This window comes from Vipera ursinii, assembly GCF_947247035.1.
Source record: "Vipera ursinii genome assembly, chromosome: 13".
Lineage (NCBI taxonomy): Eukaryota > Metazoa > Chordata > Lepidosauria > Squamata > Viperidae > Vipera > Vipera ursinii.
The window spans coordinates 7,340,025-7,362,798 of NC_139526.1; the positions used below are offsets into that span (position 1 = coordinate 7,340,025).

The 22,774-nt window shown below is 39.2% G+C and overlaps 1 protein-coding gene across 4 annotated transcripts in view; it reads right to left on the reverse strand.

The window, feature by feature from the left end:
- Positions 1–22,774, reverse strand: part of RBFOX1 (RNA binding fox-1 homolog 1) — a 494,862-nt gene that overhangs the window by 83,534 nt on the left and 388,554 nt on the right. For all 4 annotated transcript variants that reach the window (XM_083373025.1, XM_083373024.1, XM_083373022.1 and 1 more), the window contains 2 exons: positions 9,354–9,486; positions 3,773–3,812 (listed from right to left, as the gene is read on the reverse strand). In XM_083373025.1, the coding sequence (XP_083229151.1) occupies positions 3,773–3,812; positions 9,354–9,486 (173 nt within the window). The remainder of the gene's footprint in view (positions 1–3,772; positions 3,813–9,353; positions 9,487–22,774) is intronic.

The window sequence follows — 22,774 nt, forward strand, 5'->3', positions numbered from 1 at the left end:
GATGGTACAAGGTCTCCTGCCTTGTGCAAGAGGTTGGACTAGAAGACCTCGGAGGTCCTTTCCAGCCCAATGATTCTATGTTCTACCTGTTCTTGAAAATCAAATAGTTTTTTGCAGACCACTGGACTGCAGCCAAATTTCCATTTTTAGAATGACTACAAACACAAAATCTAGCTATACTACTAAAAGTCTTATTGTTTGTTTGTATATTCACACTTTCATTTTAGTCCAAAAGGTGCATTATACCAGAAGAATCTTTGAATCAAGGTACCTGAAATCTTAAATAATGCATTAAAAAGATACAGAACCAATTACTCCTGTGGAATTGAAATTTTTACAATGTTCAGACCAGTGTGGTATGCAAACCTGTGGATGTTGCACTGCAACTGTGTAACCTGATCATAATTTCTGATTCTCCCTGCCAGCTTCCCACAAGGAAAATCAATGGGCAAGCCACCGGGAAGTCAGAAGTTGCTCCTGTTCTCACAATTTATTCCCCCCTGCCATCCATGGTCATTCTGTTTATCTCTTTAGGTTAATAAATATTGACGTATTATTCAAATTTGTTTGCCACTACAATTATTTTTCTATTTAAGATATATATTATTCTTAGATGATAAGAGGCTGGAGGTTAAAACATAGGAAGAATTGGGTTTGTCTAGTGAAAAGAAGAACTAGGGCTGACACAATAGTTGTGTTCCAATATTTGAAGGACTGCCACAAAGATGGAGTCAACCTATTTTCCAAAGCACCAGAAGGCAAGACAAGAAACAATGGGTGGAAACTAATCAAGGAGAGAAGTAACCAAGAACTAAGGAGAAATTTCCTAACAGTGAGAACAATTAACCAGTGGAATGGCTTGCCTCCAGAAGTTGCAGATGATCAATCACTGGAGGATTTTTTTAAAAAAAGACTGGACAGCCATTTGACTGGAATTGCATGGAGGTTGGACTAGAAGACCTCCAAGGACCCTTTCAACTCTGTTTTTCTGTTCTGTTCTGTAAATGATCACATACCATGCAGCATTGGGGTAAAAAAAATATGACCAGCCTAAAATTTAATGTTCTTTCTGGTTACATCAGGCTGCCTTAGCTTTCTCTCAAAGGATAGCCCAATTGGTCATAGGGTAGTCTAACAATAATTTAAACTTGGGTGAACAGAAAGATCTTCAATCACCTTAAGTATCCATAGATACCACTTTGTCTAATCCTCCCCACCAAATAGGATTTATGAATGGGGTGGGTGCTTACTTTGAGTACCTGCAAAATGCTCTTGTAATTATTGAGATTTTCCATAGGAATGTTAATTCAATAGTTTTGCAAATGGGTCAGAGTGGGAAAACTCAAATCTATAGCAACACTGTTCCCTATAGCAGCTATTGAAACATGTGGCTGTTCTCTCTCCCGTACTTCTCTGTTGCTCTCAATTTTTCAAAGTGGTTTTTCTCCACAAAATACAGAGTTGCTGCTCGGTATTACTACCATTACTGCTACTACTACCATATTCTCATTTTTTAAAAACATTTTAGACTCCTCCCCCTTCCATCCACAGGATATGTAAATGATTTCAACTTAAACATCTCAAAAGTAGCTATAGGTAATAAATAAAAATTATGGGATTTTCCCCCAAGTACTACTTAATGAATTTTTAATGTTTCTTTCATTTTAATGCAATCAATCTCTTGATATCGCAACATTGGCAATGCATCAGCAACACAATTAGGGTACAGAAAGCTCAATGTAGTAACACAAATGAGGTTTACTTATTTCTATTTTTAAGATCAGAAAGTTTTTATCTTATATTTTATCTGAAAAGAGGCTTAACAGTGGAGGTTGGCAAATGACAACTATTTTAACAAAATAACAAGAGTTGGAAGGGGCCTTGGGGGTTTTCTAGTCCAAGCCCCTGCTCAGGTAGGAAACCCCATGCCACATCAAACAAAGACATTTTATTTTATGGAGATCTGGAAAGCAAGGCCATTTAGAACAATTAATCAGTGGAACAACCTGCCTCCAGAAGCTGTGAATGCTCCAACATTGGAGGTTTTTAAGAAGAGACTGGACAGCCATTTGTCCGAAATGGTATAGGCTTTCCTGCCTGAGCAGGGGGTTGGACTAGATGACCTCCAAGGTCCCTTCCAACTTTTTATTATTATTATTATTATTATTATTATTATTATTATTATTATTATTATTATTATTATTATTATTATTATTATTATTGGGTTTTAATCAAATAATAAAATTCAACCTCCTTCAATCTCAAAACAGCCGTTGAGAGTTTATTGTCACTTAACTGAACATTCAGTCTCATGAGAATCTACCTTGTAAATTTTCAGGATTTCATTCCTTGCAAGACTTTGGTTATTCTACCATGTTCTCAGGCTGTTTGAAATATCCTTTCAGTTTTGGGGGACTGGTGCTTTGCAATGATGTAATAACTGAAACTGACGAAGATGATGGTGCTATTTTTTGTTTCATGTATTGCCCTCACTTTGAAGCCTCTATGACTGATACACATCCATGACATCCTGAGATATCTCACAACCTTATGAAGCTTTGGACATTTAAAAAAAAGTTAATTTGGGATAATCCTTGGGTTAGGAAGGACGATGCAAAGGATTTAGGAAGAACATATTCAGGGATGTCCTAAGGATCAATAATTATCTTGCCTTTTAACAACTCATCTACTGCATGCATGCAAAATGGGTGGGGCTTTGTTTGGTCACACCCACTTTTTTTGACTTTATTGAACCCCCCAAAAAACAAACAAACAAACAAATAAATGTCACTGCTTTTAAACCTGTATGTGGTATAGAAAGAGGACGTTTTGTAGTTTATTTTGCTTGAGTGAAGGAGAATTTATTTTTCTTGTGGAGGAAGATGCTATTTAATTACCAATAAATGTAATATAAACTACATTTAAAGTAGTCCGGCTGAGATATTAACTGATTGTTATCCAAAACATCTTCTCAATGTCTTCAAATAAGGTGGAAAAAAACCCCTATCTCATGGTTCCAAGCTTGCCCGCTGAGTTAACTTTTCATCATGAAGATCATTCTGTTTCCCATAAACGTTTTCTTCACCCATGAAGGATAACCAATCTTTATTGGTCCCCCAGGAGTTCTATCTCTTCAGTTTAAGGGTTGTCCACTAGGTCTCCCAATCCAATCAGCCAATGAGCAGCCTTTGGCTTTCTGAGACATAGGCTAAGAATGGACAAAGCAGGAGGTTGCAAAAGTTGAGATTCAGCCAAGGGGAGGCTGATGAGGTCCTATAACTCTTCTTCTGAAGCTGTGTGCCTGCCTACTGAAAGAGTAGGTGAAGGAGCAAGGAGAAGACATGGTGAGAATGGTGTGCCTCTCTTTCTAACCCATCACTTGGTCATCTGAGGTAGCTGTGCTGACATGGGAATGAAACAATGGGGTGGGATGCTTGATCTTTCTGATTTGCTTATGCTTTGCCCTTCTGGACATAGGAGCCTTCTCAGATGAGAACATGTGGCCAGTCCAAGCTCAGATTCACCCACTGGACCTTCTACAAGACCCTCAGGTAGTGAATGCGGCCAGATGGCAATTGATGCAATGGACACCAAGCTATTCCATACTCAGTCATCCTTCCAATTGAATTTCCATACATGGCAACATGGAGGAAGACAGAGCCAAAGCTTTAATGCAGCACACACAATGTAGGTAAGGAGAGAAAAAGCAAAAAAAAAATGCTTCCAGCAATTGTAAGTACTACAAACAGCATGCACATCAATCAATACTTACATAAATGTCTGCACCATAAAATCCATCCTGGTAAACAACACTGGAAAGATGCACACACAAAGAAAAACATTCATATTAGTGCTTTTCCACATGCAGATGCTACCAACCCCTGAAACTATTGAGGTTAGTCATATCACAACAACAACAACAATGGAACAGGAAAGAAATAAACACAAACTGAAATGCAAACAAAGAATATATAAAGATATAGCTACATTATAGAATTTACACGAGGTGGGGCACCCTTTCCATGTCTCAAATCAACCTGAAAGTTCCTTGATTTTGTTTTTTTTCCAGAAGAAAGAAAACTGGTAGCATTAACATCTGGCCACTAATATACAGGTGTTTTATGCTGGGGGTACATCTTTCAATACACCAACCTAGGATTTTCACCATGGAATTTCAGATATCCCCACAGCACCTCAATTAACTTGGCCAAACTTCACATATTGTTGCAGATGCAAGTCCTATCCTGCTTTGCCATTCTAGCATAACACCTGTTCCATTTATAGGCAGACTAGCCCTCTTCACACATGGCAATGGAGCTGAGCCACAAGGCGAGTCTAATGGGGGTCCATCCCTAATTCAGCAGGAGAGCAAAACGTTCTTCACTAGTCTAGATGCCAGTCATGATGTTATCACTTGTGTTGGAGATCAGATGACTGGTTGTATGTACAGATAGTCCTCGACTTATGATCACAATTAAGCTGAAAATTTCTGTTGTTAAGCAAGACAGTGGTGAAGTTAATTTCTTGCCACAACTACTGAGTGAATCACTGCAGTTACCAAGTTATTAACAAGGTCATTAAGTGAATCTGGCTTCCCCATTGATTTTTGTTTGTCTGAAAGTAGCAAAACGGGATCACATGACCCAGGACACTGCAACCATCGCTTCAACGGTTGTGAAAAATGTGAAATACAAGTGTGGAAAATGTCACTTTTTTCAGTGCTGTTGTAACTTTTAAGACCACTAAATGAACTGTTGTAAATCAAGGACTAACTGTACTCTGTTCCATACCACTATGATATAAGAGGAGGGTGATACCACCATTTTCCATTGGCCTATCCAATTTTTGGCAAACCTTTTTATTTTTTACAAGGCAAAACACTTGTATACATCTTTGGGGAAATGATCAGCTCACCTCAGATCATTATGCATTGAGGGGAAGATCTAAATGAAAGGAGCTTATTGAATATATCTTCAGCTGGGAGAAGATAGTTTTTCAGCTATCTAGAATTCGTTTAAACCTGCATTTCAAGCTGTGTTCTAAGGAATACTGAATGTCTTGCATAACAGGAATTATTTGTCAAAAAAACAGTAGGGATAAAAACAACTTTTCAATATTTTTGTCCCAAAATATTCCCCTGAAATGCAAAGCGACAAAGGTGTCTTGGTAGCAATACAGCCAGTGGTGGGATTCAAATATGTGAACAACTGGTTCTCTGTGTGGATGCCACTTCCAGAAGTCCATTCGGGGCCCGGGCAACAAAAAATTAGCTACCGGTTCTGCCGAAGTGGTGCGAACCAGCTGAATCCCACCACTGAATACAGCATTTGTTCTAATAATCAGCATTGCCATCTATCCCAAATATTTGCAAGAAAGGGCTGCTTTGGATGAATCCTGGGGACTGTGTAATTACATTACATGATCTGAAAGCAATTAAATCTAAGTTTAATTCTCTCCTCAGCCACAAAATTGACAACACTTGTGCCAGTCATTCTCACTCATGCCAAATTACCTCAATGGGATGCTCTTGTGAGGAAAAACTATGTGGAAAAAATACCATAGGACAGGAGGAAAAAAATGAGCAAACTATTATGGGGAGAGTTTCAGAGAAGATACTTGATCCTGAAGAAGTGGAAAGCCTGAGAAAGAAATGCTAAATGAGCAAGAGAAAGAATCTCTGCCCTGGCTTTGTTGGGAAAAGAAGTGTAGAGAACTCCAAAACAAACCCATTTGAAAATCTTCAGCAAAAAAGAACCACTACTTTTCTTGACTGGTTGTTCCACTATCTCAAAGCTCTTGTTGTTGGGAAATTCCTTTAAATGCATGCATTATTTACTTATTAATTCAATTTCAAGAACCATCCTATCATCAAGAGCCTCAACATGGCCATGAAGAGGACTTCAGAAAAAACTTAAGGTTCATCCTGAATCTCTTTCCTTTTCATTTCAACCTGCTAGTTGTTATCTGGTGCTCTGTTCTGGTATCTTGAATTACACTCAACAAATTGGACCTTGGAGTCAATATAGAAGTACCCTAAGAATATAAAATTTTAAGTTCTCAGCCTACTTATTTTCTGGAGAGAAAAAAATGTAGAGCACAGGATATATTTGAGGGATTTACATGAGAGAATAAGATATAAACCCATCTTAACAAGACCGGGTCTTATATTAATTTTTGCTCCAAAAGAAGCATTAGGTCTTATTTTTCAGTTAGGTCTTATATTGGGGAAAATACAGTACTAAATGCATCTGTCTGGCTGATGATCTTAACTGTGGTTTATTTTGGGGGGTAGGGGTTATATTACGAACATCCTGAAAAATCATGCTAGGGCTAGGGTTAGGTCTTATTATTGGGAAAATATAGTAGTTATATTTTTAAAAACACAAGAGTTTTAGGAACTTGGTTCTCTCTGTGTGAAAAATTGTTTTCCAAAACCTGCCTGTGTAGAAAAGTTGTACAGAATAAAGAAGAATTCTTTTTTATTATTCCCAGAAAATTTGACAGAGTGAAATAATGTACATTTGTCTGAAAAACTGATAGATCACTATCTCTCTTTCTACTATAGTCCAGGATTAATGACAAGCCATAAAAAGTTGTTCTCAGTTGAGACCAAAAGCATCTTCTGATCTTGATTTTATGTATGTGAAAGAAAAAAAATGTAACAGGAAAAAATAAATGATGGAATGTAATTCTGAAAGCAACATAGTGTATAGTGTGTCATTATATTTTGCAACTGTTCTCAACATTCTATCAAACAGTGCTTTTTTCCACTTTAATAATTGTACATCTGTTCTCCATTTGTTAAAATGGCTTTCTTCTGTCTCAAGATGAGTATCCTACTTGGGGAAAAATGAAGTTTTAAGAACTTATTATCGGGAAGATTTAACACACACATCCTCCTCCAAATCGGTCACAATTAAAATCAGAATCACCTCTCTACAGTTGCTGTCAAGTGCCAGGGAAATCAGAAAATCCAGACAGTTCAGATGAGTATCAAGGTTTATTGTATGCTAAAGCTCTCTGAACAAGAATCTGAACCACTAACAGTCAAAGCAAATTGGCAGTAGATAAGGAATTCACAGTGGGCTGGACTTAGATCTCATGTGGGCACAAAGGGACTCAAGACTGATGATGTGTTTGACTTTCCCTCAGGCTCAGCCTGGTCATCTCCTTCAGCTGCTTAGCAAATGTTCAAAGTTATGATAGATCTCCTCAGGAATACTTATGATCCAGTTCTAAAGATTTGATAGCTGCCCCCACCCCCACCCTACCACAATCATGTAACCACATGTTGGCATTTACTTCTAGTTTTCAGCAAAGCTGGCCCCGCCGTAAACAAGGTTTTCACCTTGCAATCTTAGTGTTTGCTTTACGACCTTGGCATTCACTTAACAACTGCTGCAATAAAGGCCGTAAGATCAATCAGGTCACATGGGTGATCTACTTTATGACAGTCACAACTTACGATTGTGATGGGAAGCCTCTATTATGGTTGTATGTCAAGGACTACCTGAAGTCCTTGTAAACAGAAGTAGAAAAAGTATGGACAGCCATAATGAGGATAAAGTCAGAATAAAAATTTCAATTTCAATTTGGGAGGATTTCTGTCCATTGTTTTCTAAGCTCAGCTGAACCCTAATAAAATGGGAAGAGAGTAAAATAAGTATGTACTCTCACATTTACTTGGTTTGTGATTTTTAGATTAACAAATAAAGCCAAGTCAAAATTCCGTCTACCTAGGGATAATATGGAAGTAGCTTATTGTCTGAGACTGCCTACTGATATATTTTGCTGCAGTCTTCCAGACAGAATGAAAAATATCAACTTCAGGTTCAAATGGGGTTTTTCTAAGCTTTCAAATGGAGTCTCCCTTGTATTTTATTGTTTTTTCTGATAATTATAGAGTGTGAAGTTTTTCCAATTAGTCCAGTGGTGGGATTCAGCCAGTTCACACCAGTTCAGCAGAACTGGTAGCTAATTTTTTGTTGCCCAGGCCCAGAATGGACTTCTGGAAGTGACACCCACACAGAGAACCGGTTGTTGACATATTTGAATCCCACCACTGAATTAGATTCACAGTCTTTTTACAATAGTGGGATCCTTCCTTGCCCCTTAAATCACTTGACTAGGTCTGGATGGAGTCTGGGAGTCCAATCTACCTTCAGCAGTGGAAGATCAGTGATTTGGCCAGCCATTTCAGCTGATTGTTTTAACAAAGGCATTCTTCTTTTTCTTTTTCAAATTCAAGAGAGAAAAAAGGGGGGGAGAGGAAGGACTGTCCCAATTGATCTGCTGCACTATTACTACCATGGCTTCTTAGACACTTTGCAAATAAGTGAAAGTAACGTCTCTCCAGACTTATGCTTCTGTTTCAAGAAAGCTAGAGACCTCAGTTCTCTATATCTTGCCCTGCTATATATGCTTCAAGAAATGGAAAGAAGACCAAAAAAAATCTAAGAGGAATGGGCTAATTTTTCTATGGTTGGACTGGATTGAATTCAGCGACATATAGAGCAGGTAGTCTCTAATGGTCCTATTGCAGGGCTCTCTCAACTTGACAACTTTAAGTCCTGTAGACTTCAACTCCCAGAATTCCCCAGCCAACATGGCCAACTGAGGAATTCTGGGTGCTGAAATCCACAAGTTTTAAAATTGCCAAATTTGGAGACCCCCTACCCTAGGGGGATTGCCTTCTCCTTAATCTCCTAGTTGAGTGAATAAACAATATTTTCTTGTATGGGAGAAATAAATGTGTGGCATTTTAAGAGACAATAAGTGCAAAATCTAGCCTTTCCCCCACAATAATTTATATGTTTGGCTGGGCAGTTCTCCACAAGCATTACATTCTTTGCTACAAACTTAGAGCAAATACCAGCTTTTTATGTAGTCATCATTTTGCTGTTAACTGTAATAATACATTAAATCCTTCTGGGTTACAAGTCAAATTTTCACTTTAAAAATAGATTTAAAATATGATTCCACCTCCTCAAGAACCAGATGTTTGCCATCTCCCTCCAACCCAGCTCTGCTCCCATGCGTTTCCTCTCCCTGGCGTTCCTTCTCAAGGGGAATTTGCATAACAACATGGGACACACAAAATGCTTGAAAGCCACCAACCATGACAGGGCAAATTACTATCATTTGTCAACCCCCGTGTGCAAGGTGATCCACTTCAGGCGACTGAGATTGGCTCCACGCTGTGCGAGGTTGGTGTGGTGAGACAAAATGGTTGCGCCTGGCATTCACAAATGCTCGATTGCCTTTTTTTTTTGGCCTCCTCCCTGTAGGGAAGTAGTAGAAGATGGAAACTGCAGAGCGACAGGCTGAAGAAGCCCAGGGCGACTACAACTTACCCGCCGTAAGCTGGAATTGGAGGTGGGGGTGCTGCGGCACGAAATGTGTTGTAGACGGTGCGACCTCTGCCTCGAAGGTGGGCCCCTCGGTATGCAGCAGCTGCAGTTGCAGCTGGATACGGGAACCCCGGCACTAAACAAAGACAAAAATGCAACAGGTGTCAATACTCTTTCCTTCTGTTTCTGAAAGGGAGAAGAGGCTGGATCATTCAGCATTCAACAGGGCCAAGGCTTAGCCCTTGTGAATACTAGTAGGTTTTACTCAATGAAGTCTGCTTCCTCAAATTTGTCATATTCTCAAATTGACAACAGAGGACAAGGATAGGGTATTGTGTGTTATACAGGAAAGAAAAGGCTTGGTTTTAAACCCAGCACAAAGCCATTTCTGGGTTCTAAAAGATTGAATCTTGGCAACTGGATCAAATTTTGGTCCAGTTGCCGTGATTCAACCTTTTTGGACTGGATGACTGAGTCTTCATTGACTTGTTTCTGGATTCAGATAGATCTTTTGGTAGAAGTTGAAGATGGGCTGCTTTGATTGGCCTGAGTTTGGGATGAAAAAAATCCAGATGGGATGAGTAGGATGTAACTGATACGTATCCTTTTCATTCAGGAAAGTAGTGTTTCTCAACTTTTGGCAACTTTGAAATGTGTGGGCCTTAACTTCCCATGGTTTTCTGGGTGAGAGGAAAAAGGGAGGGTTTGTGTTTATTTAATCGCATGTTATTATATGGTGGATTTTTTAAATGTTGTAAGCCACCTGAAGTCACCCTAATGTGAGTTGGATGGCTAAATACATTTAATAAACAAAGAAACAAACAAAGGCACTTATATTATTGAAAGCAAGTCTTAGCAGATTACTTTTACCTGAATGTCACTGTACTACATCTGAATCTATTAATACTAACCGTAATCTTTACATGTGGATCTCAGTGATATATTTACAGCTTTCTGCTAGTAATTCTAATTTCACCATAGAATACAGGCTGAACGGTAAATGTTGGACAGTAAACTGAAATGAGGATTTGATGTAGTTCTTTCATTTGAAGGTATCCTTTAGTTCAGACATGTCAAACACAAGGCCCGGGGCCCAGATCCAGCCTGCGAAGTGGTTTCATGTGGCCCGCGAAGCCATCCTGGAAACAGTGAGGGAACGGCCCCCACTGCCTTGGCCCTGGCCCAGAGACCCTCCTTCTGCCAGAGACCCTCAGATCTGTCCCACTCCTGCCCAGGCCCCCATAGGCACCCTTGATGCCAACGATGTAGAGCTGGCCACGCCCTCCCAGTAGGCCATATGCACTCCAGCCACGCCATACCCACCCGGCCCCCTGAGGGCAACTGCAGTGCTGATGTGGCCCTCAATGAAATTGAGTTTGACACCCCTGCTTTAGTTGAAGAGCCGTCTAGTTCATATTTGGTTTAAAGAGGCTGAGGAAATGAATAGAACAGGAGTGAGTTTTCTACTCAGCTGGCTTGTCTGAAACTAATTATACAGACCCACATGAATCTGGGAACTTCTGAAAAGTGATTTATTACAGCAGACTTAAGAAACCATTAAGAAAGAATTCCAAGAACTGCTGATATCAATTGCAGTTTGGTTTGTAACAATCAATATTCATACTCTTTGCCTCATTTTCTCCTTTCCATTCTACATAAAAGGCTAGAGATCTCTTAGGAACAGCTCAAGAGCCATTTCTCACCTTGAAAAGGAATCTAGCAACCATTTCTAAAACAATCAATAGGTGCAGACCACCCACATTCACCTAAGACAAACCTCCCCTTCTTTTTTGTTTGAAAGAAGCAGAAGAAAAAGCACCAGAGACTACTCTGCCTACAGATAGGTCTTTTTAGTTTAAAATATAATTCTCTTCAGAACTCACCTGTTGCTACCATAACATTCTTCTTCATAAATCTGACTAATCAAAGGCCTGAAAGATTTGTTCCTAGCATGAAAGTGCTTCTTAATCAGAAGAACAGTAGAGCTGTAACAAAAAAAATATCTGACGGTCTAAGAGATATTAGTTTCTATCTGCTCTTTGTTTTGGTGACGGACTGATCCAGCATCAGATTGTTAACTTTTCCTCATAAACATAACCTGATAAATGATAACGTGAAAACTTTCACAGGAAGGACCTAGAAACTTTTAAATGGGATTCAGACAGGGGCCAGGCAAGGAACAGAGACCCTGACCTCTCTTCCCACTGCAGTGAAATCTAAAATAATTCAACTTGATTTTTTTGTATAGAAAATAGAATCATAGGGCTGGAAGGGACCTTAGAGGTATTCTAGTCCAATCCTTTGCTTAAGACAGGAGACTTTATATGATCCTGGACATATAGCTGTCAAATTTATTTTTGAAAACTTCCAGTGATGGAGCACCCACAATTCCAGGAGGCAAAGCTGTTCCATTGATTTAATTGTTCTCACTGTCAGGAAATTTCTCCTTACTTCTAGGTTGGATCTTTCTTTGATAAGCTCCCATCTTACTTCTTTTCCTGCCTTCAGGTGCTTTGGAAAATAAGCCAATCCTCTCTTCTCTGGGCCAGCCCTTCATGTACTGGAAAACAGGTTCCACATCCACCCTATTCCTTCTTCAATAGGTTAGACATACCTAGCTCCCTCAACTGTTCATCAAATCATTTACTGTGGTGAGAGTGGCTTGAAGTTAGGCAATGTACAAATTAAATAATACTAAAAAATGAGAAGCAAAATACTGTATCTGTTTTGTCCCATGAACTTTCATGAATGATTTTTACTTTTACATCAAGGTGTAAAACTACCTCTGAGTCACCAGTTTGTCCAAATTGAAATCCTGTTATTAATTAGGAATTCATGCAAAAGTTCTGCAAAGTTTCTTTTTAATTGATTGGATTAGCTATATTTTCTGCAGAACAGGAAAGAAGAGTGTGGCAAAATTACAATGGAACCGACAGGTTCTGTCTAAAATTAAATTTAAGAAAAATACTGAGATTATTGTTCAAAGTACAAGGTGTACTCCAAAGAAAGCTTAAAAATTTAACAAGATATCTTGGAAAACCTTTTCATTTCTGCAGGATTGATTTATAATCCAATTAAACTTCATTTATTGAATGGTAGACCTTGGAGTCCTCTTCATGGATTACTGCCTTGTCGTGGCGAAGGGGCTTGCATAATTCAATGAAGCTATGAGCTATGCGGTGCAGGGCCACCCAAGACAGACAGGTCATAGCAGAGAGTTCTGACAAAATGTGATCCACTGGAGAAGGAAATGGCAAACCACTCCAGTATCTTTGCCATGAAAACCCTATGGACAGTACCAAAAGGCAAAACAATATGACGCTGGAAGATGAGCCCCTCAGGTCGGAAGGCGTCCAATATGCTACTGGGGAAGAGCAGAGGGCTAGTACTAGTAGTGCCAGAAAGAATGAAGTGACTGGGCCAAAGCCGAAAGGACGCTCAGCTGTGGATATGTCTGGTGGTGAAAGGAAAGTCCGATGCTGTAAAGATTCTTTCTCCATAGGAACCTGGAATGTAAGATCCATGAATCAAGGAAAGCTGGACGTGGTCAGACAAGAGATGACAAGACTAAACATCGACATCTTAGGTATCAGCGAACTAAAATGGACAGGAATGGGTGAATTTAATTCAGATGACCATCAGGTATACTACTGCGGGCAAGAATCCCTCAGAAGAAATGGAGTAGCCTTCATAGTCAATAAAAGAGTAGGAAAAGCAATACTGGGATACAATCCTCAAAATGACAGAATGATCTCAGTTCGAATCCAAGGCAAACCATTCAATATCACAATAGTCCAAGTCTATGCCCCAACCACCAGTGCTGAAGAGGATGAAATTGACCGGTTCTATGAAGCCCTACAGCACCTTATAGAACTAACAGCAAAAAAATGATGTCCTTATCATCATGGGAGATTGGAATGCTAAAGTAGGAAGCCAAAAGATAACTGGAATAACAGGCAAGTTTGGCCTTGGAGTACAAAATGAAGCAGGGCACAGGCTGATAGAATTTTGTCAAGAGAATATGATGGTCATAGCAAACACTCTTTTCCAACAATCCAAGAGACGGCTCTACACATGGACATCACCAGACGGTCAACACAGAAATCAGATTGACTATATGCTCTGCAGCCAAAGATGGAGAAGCTCTATACAGTCAGTAAAAACAAGACCAGGAGCTGACTGTGGCTCAGACCATGAGCTTCTCGTTGCAAAGTTTAGGCTTAAATTAAAGAAAGTAGGGAAAAGTGCTAGGCCAGTCAGGTATGAATTAAATCATATCCCTGTTAGAGTGCCTGAAGAACTATGGACAGAGGTTCGCAACATTGTACAACAGGTAGCAACCAAAACCATCCCAAAGAAAAAGAAATGCCAGAAAGCAAAATGCCTGTCTGAGGAAGCTTTGCAAATAGCTGAGGAAAGGAGGGAAGCGAAAGGCAAGGGAGAAAAACATAGATATGCCCAATTAAATGCAGAATTCCAAAGAATAGCTAGAAGAGATAAGAATGCCTTCTTAAATGAACAATGCAAAGAAATAGAAGAAAACAATAGAATAGGGAGGACCAGAGATCTTTTCAAGAAAATTGGTGAGATGAAGGGAACGTTTCATGCAAAAATGGGCATGATAAAGGACCAAAATGGCAGGGACCTAACAGAGGCAGAAGAGATTAAGAAGAGGTGGCAAAATTACACAGAAGAACTATACAAGAATGAGCTTAATGTCCCTGATAATCACAATGAGTTGCTCACTGACCTCGAGCCAGACATCCTAGAATGTGAAGTGAAGTGGGCCTTAGAAAAGCTGAGCAACAACAAAGCTAGTGGAGGTGACAGTATTCCAGCTGAGCTATTCAAAATCTTAAAAGACGATGCAGTAAAAGTGCTACACTCAATTTGCCAGCAAATTTGGAAAACTCAACAGTGGCCACAGGATTGGAAAAGATCAGTTTACATTCCAATTCCAAAGAAAGGCAGTGCCAAAGAATGTTCAAACTATCGCACCATTGCACTCATTTCTCATGCTAGTAAAGTTATGCTTAAAATTCTACAAGCTAGACTCCAGCAGTATGTGGATCGAGAACTACCAGAAGTACAGGCAGGATTTTGAAGAGGCACAGGAACTAGAGATCAAATTGCTAACATACGCTGGATCATGGAGAAAGCTAGAGAGTTCCAGAAAAACATCTACTTCTGCTTCATTGACTATGCTAAAGCCTTTGATTGTGTGGATCATAACAAACTGTGGCATGTCCTTAAAGAGATGGGCATACCAGACCATCTTATTTGTCTCTTGAGAAACCTATATGCAGGCCAAGAAGCAACAGTGAAAACTGGACACGGAACCACTGATTGGTTCAAAATTGGGAAAGGAGTCCGGCAAGGCTGTATACTGTCGTCTTGCCTATTTAACTTATATGCAGAGCACATCATGAGAAAGGCAGGGCTAGATGAATCAAAAGTTGGAATTAAGATTGCTGGAAGAAACATCAACAACCTAAGATATGCAGATGATACCACTCTAATGGCAGAAAGTGAAGAGGAACTAAAGAGCCTCTTGTTGCGAGTGAAGAAGGAGAGAGCAAAACTTGGGTTGAAACTAAACATTAAGAAAACCAAGATCATGGCATCTGGCCCTCTCAATTCCTGGCAAATAGATGGGGAAGAAATGGAGGTAGTGACAGATTTTATTTTCCTGGGCTCCAAGATCACTGCAGATGGGGACTGTAGCCAAGAAATTAAAAGATGCTTGCTCCTGGGGAGGAAAGCCATGGCCAATCTAGACAGCACACTAAAAAGCAGAGACATCACCCTGTCAACAAAAGTGCGTATAGTCAAGGCTATGGTGTTCCCAGTTGCAATGTATGGCAGTGAAAGTTGGACCATAAGAAAGGCTGAGCGCCAAAGAATTGAAGCCTTTGAACTATGGTGCTGGAGAAGACTCCTGCGAGTCCCTTGGACTGCAAGGCGATCAAACCGGTCAGTCCTAGAGGAGATAAACCCTGACTGCTCTTTAGAAGGCCAGATCCTGAAGCTAAAACTCAAATACTTTGGCCACCTAATGAGAAGGAAGGACTCACTGGAGAAGAGCCTAATGCTGGGAAAGATTGAGGGCAATAGAAGGGGACGACAGAGAATGAGGTGGCTGGATGGAGTCACTGAAGCAGTAGGCGTGAGCTTAAATGGACTCCAGAAGATGGTAGAGGACAGGAAGGCCTGGAGGAACATTGTCCATAGGGTCACGATGGGTCAGACACGACTTCGCAACTAACAACAACAAGACCTTGGAGTTAACTAAACAGTAGCCAGATCTGTGCATCCCACCAAGCTAAAATGTGGTTTACTTGCTTGAAGAACCTAGTCACCATGATATGTAAGCCAGGGTTTAGTGTATCATATGGATATGGTAAATTGTCAGTTATTATATTTGTTCCAGTATCTGAGGGGGCCAGGTTGTTCACCAAAACACCAGATGGAAGGACGAGAAACAACAGTTAGAAACTGACTAAAGAGAGAAGCAACCTGGAATTAAGGAGAAACCTCCTGACAGTGAAGACAATTAACCAGTGGAACAGCTTGCCTCCAGAAATCATGGGTGCTCCATCACTGGAGATTTTTAAGAAGAGACTGGACATCCACCTATCTGAGATAATATAGGTTCTCCTGTTTGAGCAGGGGGCTGGACTAGAAGACCTCCAAGGTCCCTTACAGCTTCTATTCTATTCTATTCTATTCTATTCTATTCTATTCTATTCTATTCTATTCTATTCTATTCTATTCTATTCTATTCTATTATTCTATTCTATTCTATTCTATTCTATTATTCTATTCTATTCTATTCTATTCTATTCTATTCTATTCTATTCTATTCTATTCTATTCTACTCAACAAAGCTAGGCTAAGCTCATCATAATGAATGAATTGAATCTATTATCTCTCATAGCTTAACAGGGTTTTAGAGAGCTCAGTGAGAGTTTATTCTTTAACTCCATCTCATTAATATTTAAGCTGTTGTGCGTACTTAAATACTGAAGTACAATGACAGAGAAGATATGACATTATATAGTTTTTATAAATATTTGAGAGTAAGTGAGTCTCAGACTAAACCAACAAGCAAGCATGTAATGACCATTCTGCTTCAATGAACAGAGAGTTGATTTTAGAGCAGGTGTGGGCAACCATGTCCCCTTTACGTCAACTGTAGATGTCAACTCAGAAATGGCTCAGCTGTTCTGGGAGTTGAAGTCCATAAAGGGGCCATAGTTGTCCACCCCTGTTTTAGAGCCTACCTCTTAACTAACAATCACAATGAACATTATCAGGTTAAGCCTCAATCAAAGTAAGGAAATATAACTAATAATATATAGAAAGTTCAATTCAAAGCCAAAAAATGAGTAAACTGCCAAACCAGGTCTGGTGCTTCCATTAGATATTTTCATTTCATTAGATAAATTCCATTTTTGATGTGTGTTGTAAAAATGACAATAAAGGTTATCTTACCTTACCTTACCTTATATCTTACCTTATCTTATATCTTATGTCTTATCTTATATCTTATCTCACCTCACCTCACCTCACCTTATCTCACCTCACCTCACCTCATCTTATCTGATCATCTTATCTTATCTTGCCTTTAAAAAGTCTGAAACATAATTTTAAAAAATGTACCAAAATTGCATTTCCCTCCCAGCAGAAGATGCACATGCTTAGGCCAGAGGAAGCCCTGTCAAGTCTAAGGAATGTTTTGTAACATAAATCAGAGGTCTCCAAACTTGGCAACTTTAAGACTTGTGGACTTCAACTCCCAGAATTCCCCAGCCATGGAATCTATTAGGAGGAGGATGTCAAGATGGTGGCTTCAACCTTGGGACTGAAAAGGGACCCACTGTTTTTTATAAAAGCCCCATCAGGATCAAACCTCAGTCTGTGGGTAGAGTTAGCCTGCAATACAGCATTCTAACCACTGTGCCCCCATGGCTCCTATAGGTAAGAAATGGGACAGAAGGGCGAGCACATAAAATATTTAAATATAAAATTTCCTGGTATTCAGATTCTTCAAACCCATATCCAGTTCAGCCTGTAACACTTTCCAAAATGATTAAGCCCCCATGCATTGAATGGCTTTCTCTTAATAGTCATTTCCTTATTTGTTGCACACACAAAAAGAAGCTTAGCTAGAGGGAAAACAATGGGGGGGGAATTGCCCCCAAGAAACCAAATCCCAGCTTGTATTTTATTCTTAGTATTTCAACTTTGCAAGTCATCCGGAAAATGAGTAATCTGATTTTAATCGTTTTATGGGTGACCGGAGGACTGGACAGAGGAATGGAAAGGCAGAATATTGAACGTGAGAGTGACTTTCATACTTTATCAGTAGACTTCTGTTTATTTCTCTTTGGGATCCCTAAATACAATTGAGATGGGCCCTCAATTATTTGGAGCGAATTTGCTAGATGGATAGAAGTTTACGATTATGGGTGGAAGGATCAGATTTCATAGGAAGTTACACTTCTGTTCTTAAATGGAGCAGAGGGTCAGAAAAAAGTGTCTGCATTTAATTTTGGACAGCATCTGGTCTCCATTTCTTTTTCTTTCCTAGAATAATAGGCCACAATTACCACATTTACAGCAAGCAAAGGAGAAAGGCCTTAATTTATTGCTCCCATGGTGAGTTAGTTAACTAAAATGACTGCAAATCTATGCTTGCAATCAGTGGTATTCTCTTAATCAAATAGTGTTTGATTTCACTATCTTTGTACAGGACTGTGATACCTTTTTGAGTTCTATATCTAAAAGCTTCTGAGAAAGCACCATTAAATTATTTTACCTATAAAATAGGGTGAAAGTATTAGCTGGTTCTTCCTGCAGCTAAAAAAAATATTATTTTATTTATTTATTAGATCTGTGTGCCACTCATATTGTCTAGAGGTGACTCTGGGCTATTTACAAACATTAATATGCCTCTCTCTTTTAGTTGCAGCTTATAATTTGTATTTTTAGAGTAATTTATTATAATGTTCATTTTTCTGTGTTGTTTTATTCTTTTCAACATCGTAAAGAGTCACCTTGTGGTGAGATGGGCAGCAAACAAATTTAACAAATAAATAAAAATAATATTGCTGCCTCTTTTAAAAGACCTTAATTAATATAATAGTCTAAGCCCTGATTTGCTTAAAACTGATTTGTTAATGTTGTGGCACCATGTGTAAACCCTGCCAGGGTTTCATAGGGTATTTCTCCATCAAGAAATAGGGCATTTGCAAATGCATTCATATAAAGTGAATAACCATGAATTAGCCTATCTTCTGGATTTGTAGACCAAATGGGTTATATTCACACAACACACAAACCTCCAAATCCAACCTACATCAAGATTCATAGTAACCAGCTTAGCATTTTGAGGATGTTGTTAAAACATGTTGCATGAACAAAGAAATGGCATAATCTTATAAGCAATTGTTCCCACAGCTCTTCCAAGCTTGATATTCTTTAAGTAGAGTTTCTGAAAATTTAACTTAGTGCCCTGTTAACCTACAAATGTTCTGTTTAACTGAAAGTTTTAAAGAGAACCACAGTGACAGAATGACAAAGAAAATTGAATTTAGCCCTTAATCCATTATGATTTATACCATGTCTTCTGAGATGATTATAATATTATCAACCTTAAAATTAACTCCAACAATGCGTCTGGGTGACAAAACACTGAATAGAGGAAGAGAGATGTTTTATGGACCAAAACCTGAAATTGGCATTTTGAGAACAGAGATATTTAGGCAGAGTTCAGATTAAATAAGATTATTTTTAAAAGTCAATGCAGTGCTAGTTTAACAGAGGGATAGAATCAAGATCATGTGAAGTGTTACTACCACTTTACAATGCCTTGGTAAGGCCACACTTGGAATATGGCATCCAGTTTTGATCACTATGATGTAAAAAAGATGTTGAAACTCTAGAAAGAATGCAGAGAAGAGCAACAAAGATGATCAGGGGACTGGAGGCTAAAAACATATAAGGAACAGTTGCTGGAATTGGGTAATCTAGTCTAATGAAGAGGAGAATTAGGGGTGACATGATAGCAGTCTTCCAATATTTGATGGGCTGTCATAGAGAAGAAGGGGTCAGGCTATTCTCCCAAAAAAATGAAGGCAGGATAAGAAGCAATGGATGGAAACTTATCAAGGAGAAATCCAATTTAGAACTAAAACATTTCCTGACAGAACAATAAACATTGGAACGGCTTGCCTCAAAAGTTGTGGCTGTCCCATCACTGGACATTTTTAAGAAGAGATTGTATAGCTATTTGTCTCCTGCTTAAGCAGGGGGTCGGTGTAGAAGACCTCCAAGGTCTCTTCCAACTCTGTTATTCTGTGTTCTGTTTAAGCCAACAGGGAGGAATATTTGCAACAGAGAAGATAAACACCCCAAAGTAGTTCTTACCATTATGTTCACACCTGAACCGCTGTCGAGGGCTAATTTATCCGAAATGATATTAATATATACATTTAGTCTTCATTCATTTTCATACTAATATTGCTTGGAGAGCCATAAGACAATAAACTTTTAACACATATACTGGGGCAGAGAGAAAACTATCAACCCAAACTTAAAATACAGACACTTCTGTGTGCATCACGCCACACTGGCGATGTCCCCGAGGAGGCTAGCATTATAAACTGTATATTCAAGTTTTGAAGCCCAAAGAAAAATGAAAAGGTAGCATATGCTAAACCCAACAGGGAGGCAGATTCCCATCCAAACCATAAAAACAGGCAGCCTCTTTAATGGCCAATTATTGCTTGCATTCCAGCTCGGATCTGAATTTACACAGGGATGCCATATGCCGAAAGAAAGGTGTGCTGTCACACGCAATGAATGAATCTCTCAGCTGGCTCTCCTCTGCATTGCTCGCTTGGCACTCGACCATCCTGAAGCCTAGATGGCTTCTAGGGGAAAAGCAGACCTTAAATCCGAGCAGGGGAGCACCTGTGGCCCCTGCATTTGGCAATCGAGGCTTCTGAAAGTTGCTCTGATCTGCCTGCTTTTGAATGCCAAAGAGGAGTGAAAAGCAAAGCAGGATGTCAATGCTGCTAACATTGGATGCTCTTGCTTTGACAATATATGAAGATGCAGCCATTCTCTCTTTAACATGTGTGTTACTTTTAGAGTTGGAATTAGATGATGCTGGGAGGGTGGGGGAGGAGGAAGAATGTGTATGGGGAGTAGTTAGACATAACAACATTGCAGTAGAATATTTTTCCTTCCAGTTGTTTGAAATGAGAGATGATAAGAAATGGCAGGCTGGAGAACTGGAGGGAAGGTTTGCCTTTCAACCTAAGTGGAGAATGTGATTTATGACTGTTAATTAGAGGAGGGAATTGTGCTTTGATACTATGTGTTTAGGGGAGGGCAATTCAGATTTTGGCTTTGACCATGTACGTGCTGATGCCATGAAACTTGAATAAAGATTCTTTAAGGTAAACAATGCCTCAAAGTTCTTTGAACAGTTTCATCTGTAGGAACCATGACACAAAGTGGACAGGCTGTTTTTGGCTTATGACTACAACTGAGCGACTAAACTTTACATTACAAAGTGAGAGAGCTCTCAAGTGAGTTTTGCCACCCTGGGGGACTGTCCTTGCCACAGTTGCACAGTGAATCACTGCAGCTTTGAAGCCGACTAACTTCACAACTGCAGTGAGTCACTTCACAACTGTGGCAAGAAAGGTCGTACCATGTGACAAAAACCCACTCAACAGAATAGCTCACATCAGTGGGGAAGATCTCCTATTTATGATGGTGGCAGCATCCTGCGGGGTCACGCGATTCTCCTTTTGTGACCTTCTGACCAGCAAAGTCAATGGGGAAGCCGGATTCACTTAACAACTGTGTGACTAACTTCATGTAGTTGTTAAGTGAATCTGGCTTCCCCACTGACTTTTCTGGTCAGTAGGTCGCAAAAGGGCATCATGTGACCCTGGGACACTGTGACCATCATAAATATGAACCAGTTGCCAAGTATCCGGATTTTGATCACGTGATTATGGGGAATGGTGCAACGATTGTAAGTGTGAAAAATGGTCATTAGTCATTTTTTTCACTATCACTGTAACTTTGAATGGTCACTAAAAGAATTGTAACTTGAGGACTACCTGTATTTCATTTGAATTAATGTTATATGAAACCAGATGCGAGTCTTCCCCCCCACGCCTGTTCTACTGTCTTTTGGTACAGAGTCCAGATCCAAGTGTGTATCTTGATCAGGTAAGGTTGTCCATTCCTGATCTACAAGGTTGAAATGTTTCTGGAGATACTTCATTCTTTGCATGTATCTCTTTCAGCCAGAAATTATTCACCCCATTTTAATTGGAAAGGCTGTGTGTGCAGCTTACAGATCAGCAAAAAAGAAATTCTCTACTCAGAAACAATCTGTAAAGTCACGATACAAAAAGAAAGAAAAAGAAAGAAAAGAAACCATGTAGCAGAAAAAAGAAAACAAGATAATTCAGCATTTTATGTGTAATGTTGACATGTGTGAATCCAGATTCCTTAGTGAAACATTCAGAACAAACTATGCTTTGCTGAGATTTATATTTATGCCTTTCTCCCTTTCTGGAAGTTGGGAGGGTCTTATAAGAGAAGATAATATAAATAAGACTATCACAATAAAATCTCTCTCTCTCTCTCTCTCTCCCTCTCTCCCCCCACTTCTCTCCATCTCTCATCTCTCTCTCTCTCTCTACACCTGAAATATCTGCTGGATTTAATTGGATCAAATTAAATATTTACATAAAAAAGAAATAATACTTAAATTTTTACAATACATTTTTATTAGTTTATCAAAGTATAAAATACAGAGGGAAATTTTAAAAAGTAATAGAAAACTGGGGGGTGGGGTGAGAAAAAGGAGAAAATATAGTGTAACACAGGAAAAGAAAAGAAAAGGTACCAACATTCAACACTCTTTAGCACAGTAGAGGGTAACAAGATTACATATTGTAATGTTGTAATCTCATATCTCTCTATGTATCTCTCTCTCTCTATTTATCTATCTATATCTATCTCATCATTCTATCTATCTATCTATCTATCTATCTATCATCTATCTATCTATCTATCTATCTATCTATCTATCTATCTATCTATCTATCTGCCTACCTACCTACCTATCTATACATATCAATCTCTTCTCTCTCTCTCTCTCTCTCTCTCTCTCTCTCATCTATACATATCTATCTATATCTATCTATCTACCATCTATGAAAGGCAAATTTTAAAATGATGTGTCTTACAGAACAGAATGGGTATGCTTTTATTTATTTAGTTTGAGAGAAGTAAAAAAAAGTGAGTCATCTCTTGGGAGACAATTACATGACAGCTGCTGCCAATGAGTAAGCTGTATCCTCAGCCCTTGCCATCCATCCCTAACTCTG